Below are 22,929 nucleotides of genomic sequence, written 5' to 3' on the forward strand. Positions count from 1 at the left end.
TCTGTAATATCCATTCTTCATAGCCTTTGGATCCAAATATTTCTCAATCCAAATGAAAGGCTAACAGCCTCAATGTATGACATTGATTGTATTCATTTTTTCCACCAAAAAAGAAAGAAAGAAAGAAACAAAAGAAAAGAAAATAAAATGAAAAAAAAAAGAAAAAAAAAAGCACACATGATTACAGCACCGCACCTAAGGGTCCTCAAATTAGGTATGTCCAGTGACCTTGGTCGGCTGGCTCCGTCCCTAATCCCCTAGCCCTTTGTACATCCTCCACAATTGTTCAGGGCACATTAAGGGCAGAGCATATCTAGGGAGCTCGCCTCGCCTATGGTTAGACCTGTCACCCTGAACCACTTGTACAATTCTTTTGCACTCCATCTCAATGCCATTACAATCAACAGTGGTAAGCAAGGCATGAAAGACAATGGAAAAGTACACCATACTTTTCAAGCACTACAAGTAGCCACTAGCTACCAAAAGCTAAGACATCAAGGAGCTCAATTATGCTACATTGCCTTGACAAGACCATAATGATGTCTCCAGTAATCTTCAAGTGTACTCCCCGTCTTCATCGACAAATTTTTCCATCAACTTAGCCCCTTGCTTCACTGACCCATTGCTATACAAAAAACCAGGCCGACAATCTTCTAACTAAGTAATACCTAAATACGCACGTGTACTCACTTAATATTCACACTATAACCTATACACGGTTTGGGTCCTCAAGTGCAGGACAATACTCTAGGCTTGCTTAGAGTTTGACATGTCTCCCAAACTAATTAAAATATGTCTTGTGCACAATAAGAAGAGTAGCACTACCCCTTAGGGAGAGACCACATGAGAGGTTTTCCAATTGCAAGTATTAAAGACTCCAACGAAAGCGCTGTCACCTCTACATCAACACTCAACTATGAACTCTTGTCCTTTACTTCATCATGCAAGACCACCAGAGAATCATCACGAGCAGAATCCACCATAAGCATCCCAAGAACACCAACACCCGTGCCAGCTATGAGTGACCATTCCCAACAACGAGTAGCCCTATCGCCACCTACAACAATCATATCACCAGCCAATCAGAACAGCAAAGTGCCACCAACGACCTTCATCCGCACCAACATCAGAACTTCTCCAAGGCAAGCCACAACAGTCCCTTCCACCCACGTCTTTGGTGCAAGCTCCGCATGCTATCTTCGACGAAGAGTGCCATGGGACTGGCACTCGTCTAGGAGGGGGGTAATGTTAACCCCAACACGAAGAAAGCAAAAGGAAATAAAAAAGACGCAGGGCAAAGGCGGAAAAAAGATAACCCGACTAAAGAAAGAAGAGGAGAAAATGCCAAAAGCGCAAGGGCAACCTCAAAAGTCGAAGGCAAATGCAAAAGGGGAAAGGTGCATTTTAAAATAAAAATACGCACCCTGAAATCTTGTAAAAGAATGCCCGGCTCTCTCCTATGCAAATTGTAAAGATAGACGGGCGGTGGAGAAGAAGCAAGAAGGATAGGAAGGAAATAGGAAAAGAGGACCTAGGCCAATGGCCGGTCATGTAAAAAGGGAATGACCGCCCAAGGAGGAGTACGGCATGTATAAAAGCCAAAAAGTGGAATGAGAAGCTCATTCTTGTGTATGGCCAAAAGTAGCTCTCCTCTTCTTCTTCTTTTTCTTCTTCTTGCTTGCTTGAGCTTGTGCTTGAGAGAGGGAGTGTGAGAGTGTGAGGGAGTGAGTGTGAGAGGGTGAGGGACCATGGGGTGGAGAAGCTCTCCATCTTCTCCTCTCTTCTTCTCTTCTCTTCTCTTCTCTTATCTTGCTCGCGGCAATGGAGCTTGGAGCTTGGAGCGGGAGGATCGAGCTTGCTTGAAGCTTACACTTGGATAGTGGAGCTACCGGAGTGTGCGGGAGAGGAGGCAACTCGATCAGCATGAAGGTAAGCTCACTATACCCGGTAGGCATGAGAGCGCGTAGGCTATGTGAGAGGTAGCCATTAGCATTCGGCTTGAAACGCTTGAAGCAATAAGCGGTCCGTGGGTCTTGGCGGTTGAGCGTGAGCTCCCACCACAGTTGTACAACAATCTGAGCTCAAATTGGATCTTCAATCTCTTGCATGCTGACCACAATAATTTGGGAACAGGCTACCCCTCGGATCAGCTGCAAATTAATGTCTTTAGCTCCTACGTCAAGTTCCTAGGTCTTCAATTATTGAGCACGGATCCAGAGGCACCATGTAAACTCTGGTTTCTGTTGTAATTTAGGGTTTCAGCAGCAATTTTTGCAATTGCTCTTCACCCCAAGCTGAAAATGGCTGAGAACTGTTGAGTGATTGATGGAGATGAGAGAGAAAGCTGCAGAGTTAAATTTATCGATTCTGTCACCAGAATGTATCCCAATCACCTACTGCCCTAATCAGGGACAGCAAAAATGTTGTTGCCTGCTGTCCTAGAAGCTCCAGAAGGCTGTCACCAACCCCAAATTGCTGTCTCGAAATGGCCTCCTCCTGCTGGTTCTTGCTATGGCAGCACTTCCCTACTTTCTCTCTCTCTCTCTCTCTCTCAGCCTCCACAATGCACTAACTTGCTGGAATGACCCTCAGCCAGCTTCTAAACAGCTCTCTCCCCCTTTGAACGGGTAATTTTGACAATTGGCCAGCATCCTCGTAAGATTGTTCTTTTGGCTTACATAACATAGGACCAAATATGTTGTTACTAAGGGCTTACACTTGCTATTATGGCACCATCTATGCAGGTGCTCATTTTAACTTCCCTCCCCCAAGAAGGAAAAGTTGGATGGCTCCAACTACTCCTTGTGGTCATGCAAGGTGGAGCGCATCCTCAACTACTCCTTGTGGTAATTTGCCACCTGCCCTAGAGTCGAGAATCCATAGCCAATCACTCTTTGGGACCAACTCAACTCTCAAGCCCAGCCTTTCCTCTTTATGAGCTGTCATGACTCTATTCTTGTGCATATACAGAGGATCCACCTAAGAAGGTTTCTTCAAGGGACATGGCTGTGACCTTGTTGTCACATCTCCCATTCCCCAAATATGATGTCTTCTATACCAATTTTCTTGCCTCTAGCCTTTAGAATACCGTCATATGGGAAGAGCTTGCGCCTATTGTCTTGAAGCAAGATGCATGACTTTGATTCCACTCCAGAGGACAAACATAAAGGGTTTTCCAAGTGTCTGCACTGTGGAAAAATGACCCATCCACAGGAAAAGTGCTCACCTTCGCCCTAATACAAAGTAAGGAGCGACAAAGCCTACTTCTACATGCAACTCTACTTTCGAAATCACATATGAGACAGTTCTCCCTCACATCCATCAGGTGGAGGACTCTTCCTCAGGTATCTTGTCTTCAAGGAGGCCCTGGCACATGGATAGTGATGCTACAAGCCACATGATTCTAAGGTGTGATTGGTGCTCGCTGCCACATCATGTTCCCACCAGAGCTGCATTTTGGTGTCATTTTCTGCTGCACAGCTGATTGGCTCATGTCACATAGATACTAAGGTATTCCAACACCCACTGCTCTCTCACACCATCAAATCCTTCACCAGCCCAGAGCCATTCACAGAAGCTTGTGTGCTTTCTTCTGCCTTTGCAAGGAGCATTTGCTTCTGTGCTCTGGCTACATTGCAGTTGCCTTCCACCACTCCTTGAGCATACAGTCATTTATATATTGTTCACTTATTAAGTTTCCATCCATTTCATCTCACTTTAACATATATTTGTTAATCTGAGTGTTCACACATTTTGTGCACTTGTTAGCCCTAGGGTTCTCACTTATGGTATTAGATTTTAAATTCTCACAAACCTAAATCTTAGTTCTTAAACATACATTTGTTAATCATGTTGTTCACACTATGGTGTGTGATCTTAATCCTCAAAGGCCCAGCCTGTGTATATGAGGATTTTCGATGGAGCCAAGGCTTTCTTATTTCTGGACAGTGCTTGACCATGATTCTCATACTCTCACAGACAGAGTGGACTGAGGGACATTGTCGTAGATGGCAACTGACTCCGAGTATTATTGCTTGGTACATTTGGACAATGAGATGCAGTCATGCCATACACCTACAACGACACACCTATTGCAAAGACTGTCTATGATTTGACAAGATCATTCGTATGCTCCATAGGAGATGGGAAAGATTGCAGGGTGACTTTAAGAGCAAGGATGCAAGATGCTTTTCTTTGTACTTTGGACTCTGGCACCTTCTTCCATTTACAGTCACATAAGGTTTGTCATTACAGATACCCAAGGCAAAGCCTAAAAACTTTGACATGTACAAATGTTCATCAAAGCATCCATATATAGCATAATATCACTACTAATAATACCTGTTTTACCATGATTATAGACATCTTGGCAGAATCAAAACTAGATGTGTCAAAGTAGCTTAGGAAATGTGGTAGGACAATGATGTCAGCACTTGAAGGTGGTGAGACAGACCTTGACAGTGTGTCTATATTGTGGCATCTCAACAAACACTTCAGCATTTCCTGAGATCAACCAAAAGTGCTCATGTGTTGAGATTGGCATTGCAGACACATTATCCTGCAAGATGCAAACAAAGTATTAGGAAGGTATGCAAAGCAGTCATAAAGTTAATTGTGAAGTTGTGTATCTAGGCCCCCTAATTTTTAACAGACATCAAATTGAATGAAATGGACATAAGATTGTACGGGTAAAATTCAGAGCAGGTTTTTGATTACAACGAGTCTTTTAAAGAAGCCCAAAACTATCATTGCCATCAATTGCATTAGAGACATAACTACACACTAAAGTCATGCGTGCATATGCATTCACACATATACACACCCACATATCCACAGGTGCACAAATTCCTATGTGTATCCGAGTTGGAGATAAGCTTAAAGTTGACTATGAATATTCCAATAAAAAGTTGAAGGCAGCTTCCAGAAACTGAGAAATTACACTCCACAAAAAGTACTTCTTGGATGAAGGCTCGTGACTAACAACGAAGACTACTAATGTCTGAGAAAGAAAAGCATTGAGTTGATAGAGATACAAAAAAGATGCCTGCTGCTTTTATATGGGACCAAGATAACAACGCATTATGACATCCAATACTTTCCTTCATGATACAAGTTTGATCAAGTTGAAGCAGGGATTAGATGAAATATAGGAGGATGAACAGCCAAACTTAACCTTCATATCTCCTTTGTGCACGATCAAGTCCACGTTACCACTGGACTTTATGAGAACATCCCAATAGAGACCATACTCATCACATCCCATTGGAGGAAGAGGATTCTGCCATGAAGTTGTAGTTATTGTGTCTCCCCACACATGCAGTCCCCATGACTCATAGTCTTCATCATCCCTACAACAAAAGAAAAACCCAAGCCATAAACCTATGCAGTTAGTTTAAATGCTGTGTTCCCTGGAATTTTACTACCACTTATGGTATACTGGAAGATGACAAAACAAAAAAGTACAATGTAGTAAAATGAAGGGACTACAAGGCAGTCAGGAATGGTACTGAGAAGATAATGGTGAAAAAATCTAACAATATGCACGAAAAGACCAAAAAATAACTGGGAAGATGGAAATGTAAAGTATCAAAGGTGAAGTCAGCATAAAGTACAACTGCTGATCAGACACATTGGAATTTGTGTTTTGTCTTGCATCGGCCAAGTCCCAGCTTGACTGAAGTCAAGTCACAGAATAGGCATGCCATCCTTAGTTCCAACCATCTTTGTGGTTTCTCGGTTCTGCCCAAATGGTATCCTCTTAAAGTGCATATGATGGTATTGTTTCAATAATACAGCTAGCCTGTGGAAGAAAATATTTAATGTGCTATGTGGAATAGATTCAACCACCCTTTCAAAGCCTGTGTATCAAATGAAAATGCCAAAATATCTTTCCATGATGGCCAAATTAGTATCATTATATGAACCTAAGAATTCAGGTTACAAACTGCACTTTTGACTTCAAAACAGTATGACACCTCAAATGAAGTTTTCTCCTGCCCATTCAAAGGCCCAAGGTATAGCAATGCACAAGTACTGCTTTATGGATCCCATTTACTGTGTAAAACGTCCCTGATCCCAATCAATTACTACCAAATGAAGCAAAAGACGGGTAATTCTACATGTATCTGTATGCAATTCTGGTCTGATTCAACACAATGACCAGCTATAGCAGATTCACTATATACCTCACACAAGGGAAAGGTAAAATGCAATCAATAAGAGAGTATAATATTGCTCCTGCACATAACTTAAAATGGGAAAGTTATTGTGACAAATAAGGTATGGCATCAACTATCTGGACTATGGAAAAATTAAGCAAGCTCGCCTATTTACAACACATTATAATGGAGTAGGAACAATCAAACTGTGTTTCTTATGGCATACCTTTACTAGTCACCTTTGGAAATAAGCCCATGAATCAGGAGCCTAAACAAAGGTTGATGAATCACACACCTAGTCAAGGTGCAAGGATCAATGACTTAGAGATGCACAGGCTCCACCAATCCATACAACTGTAACTAAGTGAATTGTGACCTTTGGGATTTTGTTATTGTCCCTATACCCTGACGACCGAGGATTCGGCAACTTTATGGGATCAGTTGAATGCTAGAGCCCACTCTTCTCTCCTTTTGAGTTGTACAAATTCTATGCTCATGCATGTTCGACATCTCCCCATTGCTGTAGAGATTTGGAGAAGACATCTGGTCTCTTGACTATCTTCACATGTCTCCATTCAGGTGGCATCCTTGGATTACAAGGTGGATCTTCTTCTCTTCGCCTCACTCCTCTTTTGTGCTCCTTTTTGGGCCTAAGAGGGGGTGTTGAGAAACCACATCATTCCCTACACTTTCCCTTCTTCATTCCCATTTTCCGTTTAAGTTTTCAACCGCAAAAAAGGCTTTCTAGCATCTTCCGAGAGTGTTAGAGAGCTATTTGAGAGACTTCACTGGGCAAGACTTGAGACTGTTCGCGCCTATATATACCGCACCTCCCATTCATTCTTCACCCACTTCTTTCACTCACTTTGTGAGACCATCATCTCTCTCCTCTCCTTCCACCATTATCTCCCGCTACCAAGCGCCACCTTCCAACATCATCTGGGCTGCATTTTGGTGGCAACCTTCTCCTTCTCAGCTAGCGCTTCATCACCCATTGTTGGCAACAATATCCAAGCCTACTAGTGTTTACGTTTTGCACCCTGGCAACTCCACCATCAGACATCACATCATCTAGCTGGCAATATCATCTTCAAACTCTGCGTACATTTTGACTTCTTGGTGGCTCCTCTACAACAGGCGATCTCCTCCTCCAGTTGGCGACCGCCCTAGAGACCATTGTTCCTTGCATTTGGGCAGCTTGCCTCATCCTCTTCCACTTGGCATCACATCACAGCTAGCACTTCCATCATTCGAGGCTGTTACATATGCGTTTTTAGTTTCTAGCTCTTTTGTCTTCTCCGGCATCACTCCCCAACAATTAGCATCAGTCGTTTTAGGCCTACGTTTGCAAACCCAAAGGCTCCTCATCATCCAATGGCGATCTCCCTACTCCAAGCATCACCTCTTCATCCTTGCATTGCAGATTCAGAGGCTCCTCTTCAATCTCCCTGCTTTAGGAGAGACCTCATCTTCCTTGCGTTTGCAAATTTAGAAGCTTCTTTGGTAGTCTCCTTGCTACAAGGCATCCTTCGTGCTACAACACCCTTGTATCATATTCACATCATTATTCCATTCATTCATTTGAGCTTCTCTCCTTTTCTCCTCTCAATGTTTGTCGTACACAATCTGTGTTTCTCTTGCAAACCCTACTGTCTCTCAAGATGCTCAATCATTTCTTGACATGGTATTAGAGCATACCTATTTTCTTGACATGGTATCAAAGCATACATGTTTTTCTGGAGACCTCCATCCTTGGCAGAAAAGTCTTCCACCAAAGCCTCGAATGTTCCATGAAAGGATCCTCATGAAGATCGTCTAAGTCTCTCAAACCGTCGTGGCTCCATGGACCATGCCTATCTCTTCTATCACCTCATTGTATACTCTGTCCTATCTCATCTTTGCATTTCTACAACCTCGTGATGGGAACTCGATGGAGTCTAAAGAATCATCTGAATCTATATCAAAATCCTCCTTGCTCCCTTCCTCCCTCTAATGAGTAATTAGATCCATCTCTCTCTCCATAGGAATTCTCCCTCCTACTATGGGATCCATCTCAAGCGGTTCAGGTGCATCCATCTCTACCTCACAAGAATAGGGGGTGTGAGCTAGCTGCTCCATCCCATATGGGAAAGTCATTACTGCTCTAGCTACTAGTGATATGACACGTGACTAAACCTGTCACCTATGGCCTGGGAGAGAGAACCTTAGGTATAGTCATCTCTACTACCTTAGGTAGTGCAACTAGATTCTTGTGTGCAGCAAAGCTTGGGAACCCTAACAACTATCCATAGTCTCTCGGCTTGTTGCTCTCGCTCCTATCTCTCTCGATGTCTCTATCTTTGCCTCCTCTTTCGAGCAGCTTATCTCTTGTAATACTCTCTCTCACTCCTCTTGCGAGGCAAGGGTCCTCCCACTTCATCCTAAAAGGAGTCCGAGCGAGGCCTAGTATTTTGTATCCTTTGCTCCATCCTAGGGCAATCTGTTGCAAGGTGGCCTACTATCTTGCAAGTGAAGTATTGTCTTGGGAGACCAATGTAATAATTGTCTAAATCATACACCCTTCGTGAATTGTTGAAATCTTGATGGCTCGAGGAAGGGAACCCAATGCTGAAGTAGAGACCATAACTCTAACTGATGGGTGCGAAGGTCATCCCTTTGCCATTGTATCTATGAAGGTCCTGTCCCGTTGTTAACCCTAGGTGGAAAAGCCGAAAAATCTAAAACAGAAGACGAAGGCGCGCCAAGAAGAATTTGGAAACATAAGAAGTGCAGAAAAGTCCTAAATCAAGGAGAAAGGCGCACGAGAAAAAGCAAAAGTCAATACTTTTGTAAAAAAGGCACAGGGCGTACCATGATTTATTTTAAGAGTGCCGGGCTCTCACCCGTGCAATTTGTAAAGGTAGATAGACGGTAGGAAGAAAGCTAGGAAGATAGGAGGACAATGGGAAAAAAGGCCTAGGCCACAGCCAGCCATATAAAAAAGGGGATAAGGGGATGACCACCCAAAAGGGATTTAGGGTTTTGTGTATAAAGTTGAAAAGTGAATGAGAAGCTCATTTTTGTGTGTGGCCAAAAGTGACTCTCATATTCTTCTTCTTCTTCTTCTTCTTCTTCTTGAGCTTGTGCTTGAGAGAGGGAGTGTGAGAGTGTGAGGGAGTGAGTGCGTGAGGGTGAGGGACCAGGGAGGAGAAGCTCTCCATCTTCTCCTCTCTTCTTCTCTTCTCTTCTCTTCTCTTCTCTTCTCTTGCTCGCGGCAATGGAGCCTGGAGCGCGGAGCTTGAGGATGGAGCTCGCTTGAAGCTTGCACTTGAATCGTGGAGCTACGAGAGTGCTCGGGAGAGGAGGTAACTCGATCAAGCATGGACATAAGCTCACTACACCCGTAGAGATAGATAGCGCGTCGTCTATGTGAGAGGTAGCCATTAGTGCTCGGCTTGGAACGCTTGAAGCAATAAGCGGTCCGTAGGTCTCAGTGGTTGATCGCCTCCACATTTTGGTTCCGTTACCAAGACCAACGGATTCAAGCCTTGACCGCTTGCGCGCTTCGAATCGAACATCAAAGTAGGGTTTTCCCCGAATCTGTGCTTGAGGTAGATAGGTAGAAAGTGAGGGAGTTTGAAGAGATATTCGATCTCCGTAGCAAGTAGGTTTTTGGATTTTGGACTTGGAAAAGCATGTTGGAGTAGTGTAGGTATTTCCCTTGTGGTTTTTTTTTGCATTTAGGTAGGATAGGAGCAAAACATTGGAGCACGCAGTAGGGTTTTCCATTGCTGTATAACAAGCTGAAACAGAGAAAAGAATAGCAGAAAATGAAATTTTGGGTTAAATATTGGTAAGGGAAGCAAGACTAAGGTGAGTACAAACCTGGGAAGGGTGATAAGGGGGCAGGAGTGGCAAGGAATACCACATTTTGCATTGCAGGGTTTCAAGAGAGTTGGAGAGAGGGAGAGAGGGAGAGAGAGCTTCATTGCATGGACCTGCTTCAATCTTGCCATCCAGGAGTTCTTTGCCCACCACAGGTAATTCCACACCTTCCCCTGCATGAGTAGCTTGGATCTGGAGGTGCTCGACTAGTAAAAAGGCCTTGGTCCTCGGTGCGATGAATTCTGTGGAGTTCGGCGAAAAACACGTCATACTCGGCCCATCCGAGTGACGGTAATTCTAGGCTGAGTCCCAAAATTGGCCCTCGGCCCGCCGACCTATATTCGGCCCTCGAACCGGCTGAATTCACCCTTCGGACCGCTTGCATTCAGCCCATCTAACTTTGCCCTCGGCCCTCGGCCCTTGAACGGGCCGAATCGGACGTTCGGCCCCTGCAATTCGGAACTGCTGGGTCAAATTTGGATTTGGTCAAATTTTTAACCTATAGACCTTGAAACTGACCTAAGAGCACAATAAGTCGAAAACATATCATAGATCTATCACTGGGCTGAAATCTAGAGCAAGTAGTTCAAAATTTGGCTACAAACGGTCCTTCAAATTGCCCATATGGTATTCAGCATAACAGCCCTACGGGCCGAGGGGAATTGCCACCCCCGAACCCCCGCAGAAAGGGCTCTGCCCCCTCCGCACCTCCCTCAAGTAGGTTGAGAAAACACGCACCATGACAAGTCCTCCAAATTAGATCCTAGTGTAGTAATGACTCTACACAAGCATGGATTCTCACTTGCAAAAGAGCAACCAAAAGCCCATACCTGAACAAAGACAAACAGAAACCCTAGAACCTCAATGGGCCAATCTAGCCAGCAAGGGCAAAAAGGCCACACTGCAAAAACACGTATGTGTTGCATTCGGACTGCATCTAGTCAAAGTGAGAAGCAACAACATCAAGCTACAACTGTGAGGATGACTCGATGTGACAATCCTAACGATAGATGCACCTTGAATAGCACTACACAGACGATCCAAGACATCAACGGAGAATCCACATCTGGTCGTGTAGTTGGGAACTCAAGGGCATTTGTCAAAAGGCTTAAAATTATAAGTCAAGACTCAGAAGATGAAGATATAGTATCGCCTGCTTATCTTAGGGTCAAACTCACCGCAAAAAGAGAGCACGCTGTCGATGCTCTCATTGATGAATGAGCTGATTTTAATATCTTGACCTATGACGCATAGACCCTACTAGGCCAACCAGAGCTCACACCGACTAATACAACTCTTAGTCCTTATGGGGGACACTCACAAGCACTTATAGGAAAGTGCAAAATCCTTGTAACTATTGAAACGGAAAGCTTGTCTATCCTCTTCCATGTTCCTCCAAATAGTGCTAATTGTGGAAAAGAAACCCTCCTAGGAAGACCCTTTAAAAGAGCGACAAAGTGTGAGGCTGATTATGTAGCACAGATGATACACGTGACACTACCGACTGTGAGGATAGTCACAACCTTTAGCAAGGGTGACCTCATCGAACCTCGAGGGAAAGGCAAGGAAGGTGCTGACATAACAGGCAAGCCTACTAACGAGAGCAAGGACTTGTTGAAAGAGTTGATACAAGCGCATGTCGAACTGAGAGAACCAGTGAGCCGGGCCATGCTTGGAGCAAGAAGGTCAAGAGACAATGCCAAGGACAGGCTTTGGACTTACAAATATCATAGAAGACCACAAAAAAATCCCAAGCCTCATAGACGACGGCATCGATGGAGAACCAGCACAATGCCGCGATGGATATCCAAAGCGTTACTACGTGCTCAAGAGTATTACGCAGGTAACCAATGGATTTGGGTACCAAAGTCCTCTGCTAAATCACCTCTATTAGCTGAAGGCCAGATCGTGTCAAAAGCAAAGAAGCGAAGAAGGAAATCTAGACAAAAATCCAAGCCTTTACTCAACAAGGTTGGAGTGACTGAGCCCCTCACGAAAATCAAGAAATCAAATGGGACTATTCGAAGGGTAGATCCTCAGCCTAATGTGCTTAACAAGCGAATATCATATGTACCTGTCAAGTGTGCACAAAAGCCACTAGTGTCCAAGGAGCCTTTGATTTCCCAAGAGGATAATGAGCATCATAGACACAACATTGCTCATGGTAAGGCTAATTGCTCAACAAGGCAAATGGCAGAATCATCTGACAACCACGAGCAAATCGTCCAGCCAATGTCAAAGCCACTTAGGAGTCCCAAGTCTTCTACACCCTCTTTTCCTAAATGGACACAGGAAGCACAACAGCAGTCATCAAGTGCACCTACTCAATCCCAATCTCTATCTCCATCCAAGCTTCCAAATGTCCAAAATGCAGGACATGATACCACCCTTAGCTCTCAGCCTAAGGATATGCTTGTGCAATCCATCGTGACTACCTCAACTAATGTTCAATTTGCAAAGGTAAATGCACAAAGGGCAACAAAAGACACGGCCACTTCCAATCTCCTTAAGGACTTGACACTGCAGCCTACCAATAGTGGCCAGTCCACTGAATTAGCCGTTGCTACTTCCAATCAGGAATCATAGCAGTCACAGCCTTTGGCCAAGACGATGCCCCTTGCAGAATGTGTCCTTAGTCATTCACCGATGGAAGAGGTGTCGCAACCAACACCCTCGATACCTCCAGCACTATCGACGCACCTAAAGCCTACACTTGAGGAGAAACCTCTCGAAGATGTGGCCCAGGAGATGGTGCATCTGACCAATCAACCTAGCAAGGCTGTTCAGCAGGTCACAACTAAGTCCCATGAGAGCACACCAAAGAAAGAGAGTGCTAAGGCCCAACAAAGCACATCATCAACTGACCTAGTTTAGGGTCCCGAGTCTTTAAGAAATAAACCTTCATTTCCCACGAACAAGAGAAAAACACAGCGAATACAACGGCAATTATAAGTGGTTGTGGACGCCAAGAAGATTGAGACCGAGAGCACGGAAGAACTTGGGAATAAAGCATTGAGTCCACCCACTAAGAAACCCATTGCCATCTCCCCTAACAGCGGTGAAACCCTAGAAACATGTGTGTGTTCTGATAAGTCAAAGCAACCATCACCATCAGCGGTTGCTATGGTTGCTTGCAACACTCAATCCATTGACAACAAAACTTGCATTGATCAATCAAGAGTGGATACAACACTGTCACAACAGGGTGACAAATCTATACCAGTCGCATCCAAATAAAACCATGACGCAGTAACAACAAAGCCTCAAGAGAAACATGGAAACCCCGAGAACATAAGCGATCCTAGAGTTGACCAATCTTACTCGTCTAAGCCTAAGCCCCCAGCTATGCTAAAGCCTAGGGAAACTCCTAGAACCTTGCATGAGATAGCAACCGAGCAAGCCCTCATTGAACATAGAAGTGTCGCAGAATGCTTAACTGAGTTGGATGTTAACCTCCAAGTGTTCGTACGTGTCTATGTCCTTGCAAACATGGGCACATTCCCTAGGGAGCAGCTTGAAGAATACTTGCCATTTCCCCTATCTTGAAAAGAGCAAGAACATCTTGACGAGCACTGTAACAGGCTCTTGCATGAACGCATACGACTCATCTTTGACCAGAAAGCCGACGAACTACGCTTATTTGTGACATTCAATTATGTGCTCTGCCAACCAAATCTCTTAGAGATAGAGCAACTAAAGCGACAATCAGAGGGTCAAAGTCAATTTGAAAAACGTTGGTTTGAAAACCGCATTACAATGGCCGAACTAGGAGCTCAGATTATGACAGTCTCAGAGGAACGATTGGCCAAATGGCAGTCTCAAAGAGACCCAATCTATATGGCGCCAACTTCCTTTCGAGTGCTGACTGCCATTTGGGATATGGACTTAGTCAAAATTAGCCAAGAAAACTCTCTAATTGATAAGGTTCTCACTGAGGAGGAGCTACATGTTGCGAGTAGACTCGAACAAGGTACCATGCTACTCGATGTTGCAAAATATCTATTGTTATTGAGTAAGCTACCACAAGTACTGGATACGTGCGCCACACTCCAGTATAATCCTGAGTTCTACAACTGGTTTTTATCCTTGCAAAGCAATATGGATGCATAAATTGAGCATAAATAAACAATGTGTTTTGTGACTGTGAATAAATAATACCCAAGCAAGCACACACACAAGCAATGATAGTCAAGTGCAGAGAGAAAAGTTTGGGTTTGATATACTGAGCTCGAAGGTGGTAGAGATACATAGGGTTATATTCTAGGAGGAGCTACGTGCTCCTGCACAACCAGCTCACCACACATCTAGAAGTCGTGTGACTATTCCCGCCTCCGAGTGAAGGGCAAATAGTCCTCATGACCGCCATGGGAAGCCTTGACCAACACCTTTGAGGGTGTACATAGGGCACTATCCCTTTCTACGGGCTCTCCCTTCACTTTCGATCTCCCCTTCCCTGGAAACGAATCCTGCCCCAGCTCATCACAACCAATTTGTGTGATTTGGGGTGAGCAAAGATCTACTACTGGCTGAAATACGCCCCACAGTTGAAGCAGGACGAATATTATCACTGGGGCCGTCCCTCTACAACGACTATTATGCACTTGATGATCCACTGGTTAATGCCTGTCATGTGAATAATTCCATCTTGCCTCAAGGCCTAACCCTTGGTTCACTTTTTGCATGTTTCCCCACAGTAGTCGTCATGGAGCACCCAGTGCAGCTGGCCTGCAAGGATGCTATCCGCCGTCAGAGGGAGCATATGGTACAAGCTCCTCCGCCAGAGCGCTATGTGCCTACCCTTAAGAGGTGCGCACCAGAAAGAGGCCCTAAGCAACACCGCCCCGGACGCAACCCAAAAACTCCCCAAGCCAGGGAAACGAAGGCTTAAGGGAATGCCCGAGGGGTGACAACCCCGGCCGTACAAACCCTCACCAGACACTCGGACACTGAGTGCTCGAAAGAGGTGATGGTAGCTAGAAGCAAGAGGGAATTTGATGAATTATTTAAAAGCATTCTTGAAACAGCTACGGCCAGGGACTACACAATTCGGGTCCCGGCCGATATCTTCCCTACCCGGCGCATGATGGAAACCCCTCACCGGCACAGCCCCAGTCGCCCGACCACCCGAACTCACCTCGTCTCATACAAATAGAATAGCTGCTTAACAAAGGCCATCTTGCCATAACTTTTTGTCCTTAAGTGGTTAAAGGGGTAAACTCCCCCCAACTGTACAAACCTCCCTTACTACTAATACATGGCATGTCTTTAACAAGAGCCGATGAGATGCATCCCAGTCAATACCTTAGGATTTAGATGAAGTGATAACTTTATTTGCATTGCATCTGTTCATCATAATTGATGCATGTGACTTGTATATACTCTCACAAAGCGTCAAGTGGATGCAAGACGACACGTCTTCATAACAAAATTGGTTAGGGCCCAAGTCACCACAAGACTACCAACCTCACAAGAAGCCATGACAGAAGCCTCACTAACAAAAGTAAAAATCACCCTTGCCAATTGCCTACATCGCATGACCCAAAGCAGGATCAGGGGCCACTCTCTCTTTCTGGGTTAAACTCTACACTTGGCACTCACGGCAACTGTTACCTCAATTGTACCAACATCGCACGGTACAAAGAGGTTTTGCAAAATCTCCAGTGTATCTCCCCATCCCAACAACTGTTTCTCTAGCAACGAGGCTAGTAACACACTCATTTTTTGTAATATCCATTTTTCACAGTCTTTGGATCTCCACATTTCTCAATCCAAATGAAAGGTTGATAGCCTCAACGTACTGCAATGGTTACATTCATTTTATCCACACACACACACACACAAAAAAAAAAAAAACCAAAACAAAAAAAGAGAGAAAAGAAAAGAAAAAAAAACAAAGAAAAAAAAAAGCACCCACGATCACAGCACAGCAGCTAGGGGTCCTCAAATTAGGTACATCCAGTGACCTTGGTTGGCTAGCTCCGTCCCTAGTCCCCTAGCCCTTTAACATCACCCACAATTGTTCAAGGCACATCAAGAGCAAGGCATACCTAGGGAGCTCATCTCGCCTATGGTTAGACCTGTCACCCTGAACCATATTTACACAATTCTTTTTCGCACTCCATCTCAGTGCCATTGCAATCAACAAGGGTAAGCAAGGCATGAAAGACCATGGAAAGTGCATTGTATTCTTCAACCACTACAAGTAGCCACCAGCTACCAAAGCTAAGGCATCAATGAGCTCATTTATACTACATCGTATGGTCAAAATCACAAATGATGTCTCAAGAAGCCTTCAAGTGTACTTCTCCTCAACATCGAAAATTTTTCCCACCTCATCGACCCCTTGGTTCACCCACCCATTGCTACGAGCAACCAGACTAGCGGCCTTCTAACTACGTAATATCTAAGTATGCACATGCACTCACAAAATATCTGCACCGCAATATATACACAGTTTGGGTCCTCAAGTGCAGGACAATACTCTCAGCTTGCTTAGAGTTCGACCTGTCTCCCAAACTAATCAAACTATGTCTCGTGTACGATAAAAAGACTAGCACTATCCCTAGGGAGAGCCCACATATGAGAGGTTTTCTATTGCAAGTATTGAAGACTCCAACAAAAGTGTCGTTCGCCCTTCATCAACACTCAACTCTAAATTCTTATCATTTATCATCATGCAAGCCCACCAAGAATCGTCGGCCGCAGAATACCTAGAACACCAACACCTATGCCAACCGTGCAACTCCCCCGACAACAACCAGCCCTATCACCAACTTCACCAACCCTACCACCAGCCAACCACCAACCACATGCCCGAAACGACCTTCATCCGCCCCACCACCAAAACTCCTCCACGGAAAACCACAGTTGTCCCTTCCACCCACGTCTTCGGTGCATGCCAAAGCCTGCTATCTACAACAATGAGTGCCATGGGACTGGCACTCATCTAGAAGGGGTGTAATGATAATCCTCAGACGAACAAGGTGGAAAAGCTAAAAAATCTAAAACAAAACATGAAGGCGCGCCAAGAAGAATTTGGAAACATAAGAAGTGCAAAAAAGTCCTAAATCAAGGAGAAAGACGTAGGAGAAAAAGCGAATTTATACTTTTGTAAAAAAAGACCACAAAAAAAGCCTAAAATATCCTAAATAATGTGCCCAACCTCTCCATGCACAAAGTTAATATATCTACTAACAACCAGTTCTTGGGGCCAATCAAGTGTCAATTGTCCAAGTTATATGGTAAAGCGTACACTTTTAGATTTATAAATTTATTACTTGCTATAATTTTGATAAATTAGGCCATTCACTACCCTTGCCAATAAGAAGGTTGGCTTCAAAAGAACGTCCATGTCCACATTCCTATAGATGTCCTTCCAAACTCTCAAGGACAACTTTCCAAGCTACCTAATGAATATGCTTGCAATCTTCAATCTACAAGCACTCTCTATCCTTGAACTAACCATTCCAAATAACTTGTTGCCTATTGATCTCCTCCTAACATCCTAGGGGTCTCTCCAAAACCTTTTACCAATGCTACCAAACACATAACAAATTGTGTAGAAAAGGGAATTGGGGGAAGCAAATCATTGCCATAGTGAAGACCCACCTCAAAGAGGGCTTGTAGTCCCTCGAGACATGGTCCGTACTCCTAGAGGCCCCTAAAGGAGAAGCTTCCAAGTTTGCCCACCTCACATAAGCCCTCAAACCACCCACTACCAATCGAGGCTGACTCTGGGAACTCCAAGTCAAGGATCCCCAGGCCTCCCTATAAATGCTATCTAATGATGGTTGACCATGTTGCTTTAGCTTGAGAATCCTTAGACATTTATGTTGGATCATAGGAAGTTCCAAAATTAGCTGCATAAATTCACACTTGCCTTGACAGGCTGCCTATGCAAGGATGTGTGGATGATGTGGCAAAAGTTGATTTCTAGATTTAATTGTTCATCTATCAAATATTTGTCTAGGCTCTTTCCCCCACCCAAAATTTAAAATTGTACTTTGCCAAGATTGAGCATGCATCATTAGCCATCAATCTGTATGCTCCAACCATTGCACCAATCACAACATGGCAATGTGAGTAATTTGCTTTTCAAATTCAAAGTTGTTTGTCTCATGTGAAAATGAAGGCAGACAATCAGCTAATTCAACTGAGTGTCAGAGATAAGCTCAATCATATGTCCAGCTTTGATTTTCCAAATTTTTGTTAAAGATCTTTGAAAAAAAACATATTGCTCAACAGGGCAAGTTCCGAGGCTCTTCGGTCTAGCAGTGCATGCGACCATCTCTGCTGCATAATATCATCTCTCTCTGCTGTACAGTATCATTTGAGTGGAAGAATGTAAAATGTCCAACATTTCCTAATCCATAGCTTTTGTCGCTTCTCAACAACTCTCAAGCAATGAGGCACTAACGTTGATATTTCTGTATTGTCACAATGCAAACCTGCAGAAGCAATGAGGCACTAAACCTTGGTATTTTCACAATGTAAAACTGCAGAAGCAAGTCGCACCGGTGATAATGTATCCGCACAGTTCGAGTTTCCACTGTAGAATGAGAATCGCTACTGCAAAAGGCAGAAACTGGCCTGCGTTTCTGCATCTCGGGAATCCTCCCTGACAAATGCGCCATGGCACCTACCCTGGATGATAGACAAGATAAAGAAGATGAACTTGATGAAAATACGGAGGTGGCGATTGAAAGGTTGGAAGCCGAGAAGCACGAGCTGCACGGTTGACGGTGAGAGCCCTGAGGAAAGGCTGCCTGCAAAGGACATGCCATGGCTGCCACTGTATGCAAGGCTAGCAGCTCTCCCTCTAAACGAGAGAGATGGATGCGTGCATCGACTAGGCTAGTCAAGGTATGATTGTGAGCCTTTTGTCTGTTTGGCGCGAGGCAGCTACTTGGAGAAAGCCACGTAGCGACTCCGACTCACGAAAAACCGAGGTTTGATGTAAAATGTATCGTAAATTTTTCAAAAGATCTTCACATTCTTTTTCACAAGCCTTATAAAATTTAGTGGGCCCCAAAATCACATGCCCATTGTGTTTGTGAAAAATGGAGCTGCTGCTACTGTTCCTTAGAAATTTTTGTCCTATTCAATGGAAAAAAGGAAGAGGTTGAAATGTCTCTCTATTTTAGGAGAAAAGAATGTGACACTAGTAGGTTTTATAACCAGATTTTTCAAAAAGCAATCAATTTGCATAAGAAAAAAATTTTGAATTTCCATTGCTTATTTAGAAATCTAGTCAAGAAAAATAAACTAAAGGATGATTCTCTATGAACACTAAGTTATCGACATTTAATATAAATGACTTGTAAAATTTTTGTAAAACTCCTCAAATTTAGCAAAACAATGTTCAAAATCTTAAAGTTATAAATGTAATAAATACTAGCACAGAGAGAGAGAGAGAGAGAGAGAACACTTTGTTTGTGGTGCCTCTAATAAAACTCTTGTAAGCATCACCTTATTATCTTCTCACTTCAAGAATAAAGAATGAGTGTGTACATATATAGTTAAGGTTAGTGAGTAAAATCAGTAAGCCAATAACATTGGCATTTACCCCAAGGACCTTCTACTTAAAGGCCAATATGCATTTGAGGGAGACAAAGAAATAAGAGAACATGTGGGGTAAATACATACGAGATGCCCTCACCCAATGTCCATCAACTCCTTACAATGTGCAAACTTTTGAGAGGGCATACTCTTGGCAACAAAGTCTACAAGGTTATTGTTAGTATGAACTTTGACAAGTCTAGCTTGCTTGTCCTTGAGTAGCTAATAAATGAAGTGGTACCTCACAACTATGTACTTGGTTTTCACATGAAATGCTAGATTTTTTACCAACATGATGGCACATTGACTATTACTATGCAACAATGGCATACCTTCATTGAGACCCAAGTCTCCCACTAGAAAGTAAGCCATATGGTTGGCTACAATATACTCAACTTCAGTGGTACATAATGCCACATATTTCTATAATTGAGAAATCATGAGATTGCAACATCATACAAAGTAAAAGCATATCATATAGTTGACTTTTGGTTGTCAACATTCCTGGCATAGTCTTCGTCTATGTACATAAGTACACCGCTACTACTCCTCCCAAAGCATATGCATATATCTTTTATATCATTCAAGTATCTCAAGTCACCTTTCACAGCTTCCTAATGCTTCTTTTCACAATTTGACACGTACTTAGTCATTGTTTCCACTTGCAAAAGTAATGTCCAAGCGAGTAGCAATCATAGCACACGTGAGACTACCCACACATGATGAATATGGGGCCTTAGCCATTTCATCCCTCTTGTCATCAAATTTGGAATAATCATTAGTGCCAAGTTTCATATATGGATGCTATGGAGTACTAATTGACTTTCCCTCTGCATATTGAGACGTTGCAATACTTTCATGATGTAATTCTTTTGGGATAGGTAGAGTAATCCCTTTCTTCTATCTCTAATTATACACATGCCAAGTATGTCATTTGTGTGTCCCAAATCCTTCATTTCGGATGTTTTCCTTAACCTTTTCTTCAAGGCAACAATCTCATACTTGTTCTTTCTAGCTACCAACATATCATCTACATTAAGGATCAATACTATCAAGCTACCATCTTCAGCCTTCCTTGTGTATAGGCCATGGTTTGTCTCTTTGTAGACATAAGACTACATAAATATATCAAACTTATTGTTCCATTTCCTAGGGCTTGCTCTAATCCATAAAAGCTCCTTTTTAGCTTGTAAACAAGCTTTTCTTTGCCATGTTCCACAAAACTCTCTAGCTATCACATGTAGATCTCATCATGAAGGTCATTATGTAGAAATGTTATCTTGCCAACCAATTGTACAAGGTCCATGTTATCCTTAGCCACCAAGGCTGACATAATGCAACAATAGATAAAAAGATCTCATCAAAGTCCACACCTTTTCCTTGTTTAAAAGTTTTGGCCACTAACCTTACCTTGCACTTTGGTTTAGTATCATCTATAAACTTCAACTTATACATCCACTTGGATAGCAAAGCATGTTTGCCCTTGAGAGTTGGTAAAGGAACCAACTCCTAAGTTTGATTCTTCATAACGAAATCAAATTCAAACTACATAGCTAGCTCCCACTTAAGCTTATCATATTCACTCATAGCCTCTTTATATAACAAGATGGCTTCTCATAATCTGTCAACATCACATAGTCAAGCTTAGGCTCAAATCTCTCGAGGAAAACAAGAGATACAAGTAAATTTGTATAGTGCAACAAGCTATCTTGTGGGAATTTCAACCTCCACTCGTTTTTCCCAAGGCACCATAGGGTTCTCAATTTGCTGCTCAATAAATCTCCTTGCTTCTCATTCACTAGTTGTAGCATCACTCATGCCCTCTTTTGCGGTGCACTAGTACTTGCTCTACATGGCAAAATAATACATGGTGTTGCATCTTGGAAAGTAACCTTCTTCGTTTCTACTTCCTTAAATGGTTGCTTATGTATCTTATTCTCATTAAAGATCTCATCGGTACTTCGGAGATAACATCATCACTAGCTAAACCCATCTTGCCACTCTATCCATTGCCCAAAAAGATGCATGTAGTGGAGTTTGGCTCTAACTTGTTACACTTTTAATTTGGTGCATACACATAAGTTTCACAGTCAGATATTCTTAAGTAATCATGAGAGGGCTTATCACCTGACCATGTCTCTTTAGGAATGCCACTATCCAAACTAGTATTAGGTGACATGTTTATCAAATATATAGTAGTGCCATAGTCTCACTCCAAAATCCTTGAGTAAGACCAACATTAGATAGCACACCATGTTCATATACTCTACAACGTCATTTTGGGTATGATTGCCATACGTAGTAAGTTTTATTTTTATCCCAAGTGCTTCACAAATATTTATGAACTCAAGAGAGACATATTCTCCACCATTGTCACTTCCGAGACACTTAAGTCTCTTACAAGATTGATTTTCAACAAGTGCCAGAAATTTCAAAAAATGAGACAAAGATTCATCTTTTCTACCCTAGTAAAAGCCCACACTTTCCTAACTGCAACATCAGTGAATGTGATAAAATAGTATGTCCTTCCTATAGACTTTATAGGCATAAGCCCCACATATATCACCATGCACTAACTCAAGTGGCCCACTCATTTTTCTATTTAAGTTTTTCTTATGGTTTGAATGTGCATGCTTTCCAAATATACAATGCTCACAAGCAAAAAGTTTAGAAAAATCAATAAAAGACAAGTAATCCAAAAGAGTTAGTATTTTCATTCCTTTTTTAGACATATATCCCAATTGATGATGTCACAAATATACATTTGGCTACTTAACTATTGTAATTACATTATTTTTTTTATAGGAGATACATGAAGAGGATATAAAGTGCACACTTGGCTTCTTTAGCAACAACAAACGATCCCTTGTGGGGACTTTCCACAAGTGACTCCCAAAAATACTAGAGTATCCCAAGTATGCTAACTTACCAATAGGGGCACATAGCATATATTTAGAAGATTAAAGGTGGATCCATTTTGAAAAATAAACTGCATAACACTTGCACCAACTATATCACATATATTATCATTAGCAAGATGGATTGGTTCACAATTAATCCATGCCTAGTCCTATCATATGAACATAACCACTCCTTATGAGGAGTCACATGAAAAGATGTGCCAAAATCAAGTACCCAATCTTGAGCTAGTTGGCAACGTGTTGTAACTAGTATATGAGTAGCGACAGTAGAAGTGAATAGCACTTCACTATCATCACTATGCAAGATTGTTGCATTTGTTTAGTTCATCTTTACCTTTCCTTTACCTTGTTTCTTGTCAACATCATTATCCTATTTCTTTTTATCTTTTTGCTCTTGTTTCTATTTGTAACCCTCCTTGATATGACTT

General features: G+C 42.8%; 1 protein-coding gene across 6 annotated transcripts in view; it reads right to left on the bottom strand.

Moving 5' to 3' along the window:
* Positions 1 to 18,936, bottom strand: part of LDA (limit dextrinase) — a 297,784-nt gene extending 278,848 nt beyond the window's left edge. For 2 of the 6 annotated variants that reach the window (XM_087663136.1, XM_087663137.1), the window contains exons 1-3: positions 18,537 to 18,933; positions 5,174 to 5,348; positions 4,454 to 4,558 (exon numbers count right to left, since the gene is read on the bottom strand). In XM_087663136.1, coding sequence (XP_087519262.1) covers positions 4,454 to 4,558; positions 5,174 to 5,348; positions 18,537 to 18,805 — 549 coding nt within the window. In that variant the 5' untranslated portion in view covers positions 18,806 to 18,933. Of the gene's footprint in view, positions 1 to 4,453; positions 4,559 to 5,173; positions 5,349 to 18,536 lie in introns of all 6 variants that reach the window. The other 4 variants (XM_087663138.1, XM_087663134.1, XM_087663135.1 and 1 more) reach the window with 4 other exon arrangements.
* Between the last annotated feature and the right edge of the window lie 3,993 nt (positions 18,937 to 22,929).

The sequence above is a fragment of the Lygodium microphyllum genome, chromosome 22, assembly GCF_053477565.2.
Source record: "Lygodium microphyllum isolate KBCC chromosome 22, Lygodium_microphyllum_v1.1.10, whole genome shotgun sequence".
NCBI lineage: Eukaryota > Viridiplantae > Streptophyta > Polypodiopsida > Schizaeales > Lygodiaceae > Lygodium > Lygodium microphyllum.